At 37.9% G+C, this 5,999-nt stretch overlaps 1 protein-coding gene across 1 annotated transcript in view; it reads right to left on the reverse strand.

Annotated features, from left to right (window-relative positions):
- The window catches only part of LBR (lamin B receptor), an 18,006-nt gene that overhangs the window by 961 nt on the left and 11,046 nt on the right, over window positions 1-5,999 (reverse strand). The window contains exons 8-13 of the mRNA XM_009273844.2: window positions 5,157-5,351; window positions 3,723-3,826; window positions 3,178-3,303; window positions 2,914-3,082; window positions 1,555-1,635; window positions 1,331-1,453 (exon numbers count right to left, since the gene is read on the reverse strand). Of these exons, the coding sequence (XP_009272119.1) occupies window positions 1,331-1,453; window positions 1,555-1,635; window positions 2,914-3,082; window positions 3,178-3,303; window positions 3,723-3,826; window positions 5,157-5,351 (798 nt within the window). The remainder of the gene's footprint in view (window positions 1-1,330; window positions 1,454-1,554; window positions 1,636-2,913; window positions 3,083-3,177; window positions 3,304-3,722; window positions 3,827-5,156; window positions 5,352-5,999) is intronic.

Raw genomic sequence — 5,999 nt, forward strand, 5'->3', positions numbered from 1 at the left:
TACTTAAAGGGGGCTTGTAAGAAAGATGAAGAAAGACTTTTTTAATAGGGCCCGTAGCGATAGGACAAGGGGTAATGGTTTTAAACTTAAAAGAGGGTAGATTCAGACTAAATACAAGGAAGAAATTTTTTTACGCTGAGGGTGGTGAAACACTGGCACAGGTTGCCCAGAGAGGTGGTGGATGCCCCATCCCTGGAAACATTCAAGGTCAGGTTGGACGGGGCTCTGAGCAACCTGATCTAGCTGAAGAAGTCCCTGGTCATTACAGGATGGTTGGACTAGATGACCTTTAAAGGTCCCTTCCAACCTAAACTATTCTATGATCCCCTCCCACCCATCCTCACCCCCTCCACAGTTACAGCAACACTTCCACTTCTGCCATTACGATGCTGACAGAGGATTCGAGTCCCTCAGTTTCATGGGGGGAAGCCTCTTCCAGGATACTGCCTACAAGTGTATACGCTAATCTAGCATTGTCTACTTTCAATTAAAATCCAAAATAAAATTAACCCCTGGAGGAACACCCGAACTCCAGCATCCTCTCTCAGCTGATGCTCCTGATCAGGGCATTAAGCACTTGGTGACAAAGTCCCACTCTACCAAAACTCCCTGTGTCCCACAGTCTGCAAACGCCAGACTGTGCCATGGGGTGCGGGGTAGCTCTGCCTCAGCAGAACATCTGTCACGCTCATTTCTGTGCTTTTATAGAAGAGAAACTGTTTCAGGCAAGAGAGGAGCCCAGAGCCATTTTTCAGACTTGAATGAGAGGGGGCAGGACTACCATGATCAGATGTATTTTCTGAAACTCACTGCTCTTTCTAAGCTCTTGCAAAGAATCAGGACTACAAAACCCCACTGGATAAAAGGCTTCCTAATTTCCTCCAAGTGTAAACTTCATGAAAACTAGGAAGAATTCATTAACAAAAACTTTGAAACAGAATTCCATGCCTTTGATGACTTTTTTTTTTTTTAAAATAATGTATTTTGCTTAAAGTCCATCTCTGTACGTGGTAGCCCTTGTCTCCAAGAAACTCCCACTTTTTGGGAACTCCCTTTGAAAACACTATAGGAACAACTTATTAGTAAGCAAGCCCCATCGTTACTGAATGATAAAAGTGTCTGAAAGAAGAGTCAAATCTACAGTTAGATACAAAGGATAAGATGTAAGAGAAAATAGGTGCTGCATTAAGCTTACAACACAGAAATTTGCCCTTCGATTAATTACAGGTTTTAGTACCTCAAATAATTACCACTTTGCATTTCAAACCCAGTCAGATGCCAAAACATACAAGCATTTTTGATAAAATCCACTTTAGTTTCAGGAACTCACCACAGGGTAGGGACCACGCTAGAGCCATGATGATGTCACCAAGATAATTAGGGTGACGAACAAAACCCCACCAACCCGTGACAAGAAGCCCTTTTCCAGTTGCAGTGGGTATAAATTTCAGATCTGTGAATAGAGTACTATAGTCAATACAACAACTGAAATGTGTATTTAAACAGTACAAAGAGACATTGTATAGCAATTGAACAAATAAAAAATGCACTTACAGGCCAATCTGGGATCTGCCGGATTCCTTCGGAAATTATTTTTCTGAGAATTTGCACTACGGAATACGTAATACCCAATACCTGAAAATAAATATTATTTATTTTGCATTTTCAGTATTTTCTACTTTTCTTTCCTTCAACAAAAGCACTCATGCTCTCTGCCACTCTTACTACATTGAAGTCTTTTCCTCAGAGATGTAATTGATATTCTCGGGTTCTCAGAGCTCTAACAAGACAGAAATGCTATTGGAAACCTGCATTCCATATGCTCTTACACATTACTGACTAACTTCTAAGATTTTGGAGAAGCTTTATTTTCACATCTGCTTTTACATTTATATCTGACTTATAGTTTATTAATGTAACATTGAGTTTGAAATTCATGTAAGGTGATGTGCTGCAGTTTATAAGATTACAGCTCTATTAGCAGCCCAGTATTTTGCTACAGTGCCTACTCCATAAACTGACCAACTATTTACAAGTTCACAATATTAAAAGAACCAGACAATGAAGTATTATCTCGTTTTGAAATTCACTTCCCCCATCATTTTCACAAGGCAGCTTAAATTTTCTTTTTCCGAGGCTGTATTGAAAAAACATGATTACAACATACTTGAAATAAAGGTGATTAAAAAAAAAAAAAAAAAAAAGAAAAAATCTTAACTGAAAATGAAAAAAAGATGTTGTATTTCTCAGGATTGCACATACTAAGTTGTACGCCTTCATATTCTTTCCAAGTATTTAAATTCTTTGTCATGTCTACAAAAAACTTTTTCTTTTAGGTTCACTATTTAGATCAAAGGGACAAACGACAAGGCCATATTGGTGCAAATTTAAGGTCCCCTAAAGATGCAAGATCCTTCCGCAAAGCACTCTGCTAGAAAAAATGAGATGTTTTCCATTGACATGAGTTTGTAACTGTGAGCATCAGGGAAGGAGACGCAAATTGTTAAACAACAAAACCTCTTTTTCCCTAGGTTCAGTAAAGCATAGCCAACAAGCTATTGACTTCTTTTTTATGAGTCACTCACAGTCACTCAGACTGACTTTAAAAGGCATCTGCTACACTTCATTCAACATGTTTTAAGTCACTTCCGCAACTCCAGACAGCATCCATCTAAAGATCCCTCTCAACAGAACAATTAGGTGTCCAGAGTCTCATTTATCCTTCATTTAATAAAATGAGCATTTATTATATTCTTTGTATTGGACAGTAGCCAGACACATGCTTCCATCAGCTATGGTAATACAGAAAACACAATCCCTGCATCTTAGCAAGAGCTTCACCTCACACCTCAAAGAAACAAAATCAGTACTACATTGTTACTACCAGTAACAATAACATTTACTATAACTTACAGTTCAGAATAGTAATTGCAGCAGCAACAGGCCAAGAAATTGCAGTAGGATGACCAACTAAATAGAAGGCCTGCAGACTGTAGACAAACGGAACCCACACCAAATCTCCGAATGCTAGCATGAATCCAAATCCATCATGGGTAATATCCATTGTAGTCAAAATAGCTTCCTAGAAACAAGGAGGAAGGCATTTAGAATTTACAAAGCTTCGTTCATTTAACATTGTAATTAGAAATGGTAACAGTTTAATATGATGTCGTCTACCTCATTCCAAAGAGCATCCACCACATACAGAAGCTGAAAGCTGTTCACAAGTATCATTGACAGAGACGGCATACTTTGATTGTGTATCTTCATCTCGGCGAAGAGCATTGCCAAGTTTATGACAACCTAGTTTAGAAAATATATTATTACAAATTTTCCTTGTAAAAGAAAGTGATCTTTTCTATTACACTGTAGGACATTTTCATTCAGATGTTTTTGACCAACGTTTAAGTTTAAAAGAATAATAACCTATTTCACAAGCCACAGATTGCAACTAACTACATTTCTGAAGCTGTATAACCTCAACATATGAATACTTTAAGAAGGGTTTTCATTTCCCACAAAGCAAAGAAGTTAGAATGTAGAAATTTTTTTAAAGTGAATAGAAATGGTCATTAAAAATGTGGCAACATGAAACTGTTTGTAAGTACTTTTATCCTGTTTATAAATACATAACCTTAATACCATTTTTTAATATATATATATAAAAAAAATCCATTTAGGTAATATTTAAGCAAATAGAATAACTAAGATTACTGACTCACCCAGCCAATTAATCCTGGACGCAACTCACAGAAGTATTTGAGGTCAAAACTGCCAATACGAGGGTTTAATTCATGTCCAGTAAAAAAATCATAAACAAAATACCCTGCAGATAAGACACGGTCTTTGTTAGCAATACTCTTCCTTTTTATCTGCCACTACACTCCTCCCCATAAAGCAGTTCCTACTTTCTACTAAAGTTCTCTCATTATAAAAAAAAAAAAAGCCTTTAGATTGGCAATAAAAATGTGAGAGTATATGCAAAATACAAAGCAAAACCCACATGGTTTATATTTTAAGAGGCGCAAATATTTTATTTATTAGGAGGACTAAACACTTTAGAAGTTATTGTAGGCTTAGTTCTCCTTGACACTTGTTCCTTCTTTATTTTCAGCCTTACCCTGAAGCTCACATCACAGTTTCCATGAACACGATCTTACGGTATTAATTAATTCTACTGTTCCTCCTACTTCATTGCTTTTCTCTGGGAGCAAGAATTCCTTTAGCTATGTCAATTACCTGCCCATCAAGAGAGATGGACAACAAGGAAAATACAATACCTTGACTTCAAGATAACCTGCACTGAGTTAGCAAATAACAAGCACTTTGCAGAACAGTTACAGAATGCTACTATGCCCCTTACAGAGACTAGAACTGCACTTTTCAAAGAAAAAACAATTTATCATCATTTATTTTTTCCCTTCAGACACATATATGCTGCACTGACAAAGGAACTGAGGATATTTGAATACTTCATTTTAATACACTAAATGTTCTGTCCATAAACTCCCTTTCTTAGTCACCCTATCATCATTTTTAAAAGCAGTTTGTTTAATATTCAATGCTAATCGACTTCTCAGTCTATCCTTTGTCCTACAAAAACACAGGCATATAATTGATACTTTCCAGGTAGGCAGTCTCATGACTGAATCAAAATTTCTTTTGAAAACTCAATTCAGCTAACTAGATTTAAAAGTGCGCAGCAAAATAAAAGTTTAGAAATACAGTGCAATTTCAAGTTCTGTACCTGACTTCCCACTGCCAAAATGTCTAGATTTTTCAGTTTTTCTTTCCATTCCCAGCTGTTTCAGGAAAAGGCCCACCAGCAGGGGCACTATGAAGCAAACTAGACAAGCCTCTCAGACAAATGCTGAAAACGGAAAGGAAGGAACTGTCCTCTCATCGCTAGCGGACTAGACCAGCCAAGACATTTTTACATAAACTATGCAAGATAATCCAACTAAAATTTTAAGCATTTTACAGTATCTGAGTGTGAACAAAAAAATTGCCATTTAACTTGCAACATGAATTTTACATTGCTAGAAAGTAAAAGTCACAGTATTATAACAACCAGCCCTAAATCTAGCCTTTAATTCATAAAAATGAAACTGTAGCAAATAATTGGAAAGAAATTATCCAAAATACTTATAACTCACCAGAATTTCCACCTGGTGCTAGTTCTTCCTCAGGTGCTTTCAGGGACCGAATATACAGATAAATGCTCAACACCATAGAAAAAGCTGCAGCTGACACTGCAAACTGCATGAAGTGATCATACAAATAATGAAGTTCAAACTGAAAGTATAATAAAGCTCCGATAGCTGCAGCAGTCAAAATAAAAGCATAAAACCCTAAAGAATGTAGAAGAAAAACACATTAGCCAAAATAAAAAAATCATTGTAGTAGAACCTACCCAGTCCAGCCTTTCTGCATTTTTACTTCTTCCAAGATTTGTCTATATTCCAATAATGTCTTACATGTCCCGTGCTCTTGAGGTTCAAACTTCTGGGGCACAGCAATATACCTAAGACATTCTATCTGTGCCCTGAAATTTCCTGTGCTCCTCATCAAAAGGACAAGAGGCAGGAACATTCTGAGTGCTCCTACATGTTTTACAACAACATAGGATCCAATTTCAGATTTTAGTGGAAAAATGCACACCGACACTACTACTGGATAATGATAGCAGGTCACGAAATCTTATCTGTGGGACAGCTCAGAGATCCGTATTTTCTTCTTCGAGGAAAAGGACCTGGGGGTGCTGGTTGACAGCCGGCTGAACAGGAGCCGGCAGTGTGCCCAGGCGGCCAAGAAGGCCAATGGCATCCTGGCCTGTATCAGAAATAGTGTGGCCAGCAGGAGTAGGGAAGTGATCGTGCCCCTGTACTCGGCACTGGTGAGGCCGCACCTCGAATACTGTGTTCAGTTTTGGGCCCCTCACTACAAGAAAGACATTGAGTTGCTGGAGCGTGTCCAGAGAAGGGCAACGAGGCTGGTGA

The sequence above is a fragment of the Aptenodytes forsteri genome, unplaced genomic scaffold (genome assembly GCF_000699145.1).
Source record: "Aptenodytes forsteri isolate BGI_AS27 unplaced genomic scaffold, ASM69914v1 Scaffold319, whole genome shotgun sequence".
In the NCBI taxonomy this organism is placed as follows: domain Eukaryota; kingdom Metazoa; phylum Chordata; class Aves; order Sphenisciformes; family Spheniscidae; genus Aptenodytes; species Aptenodytes forsteri.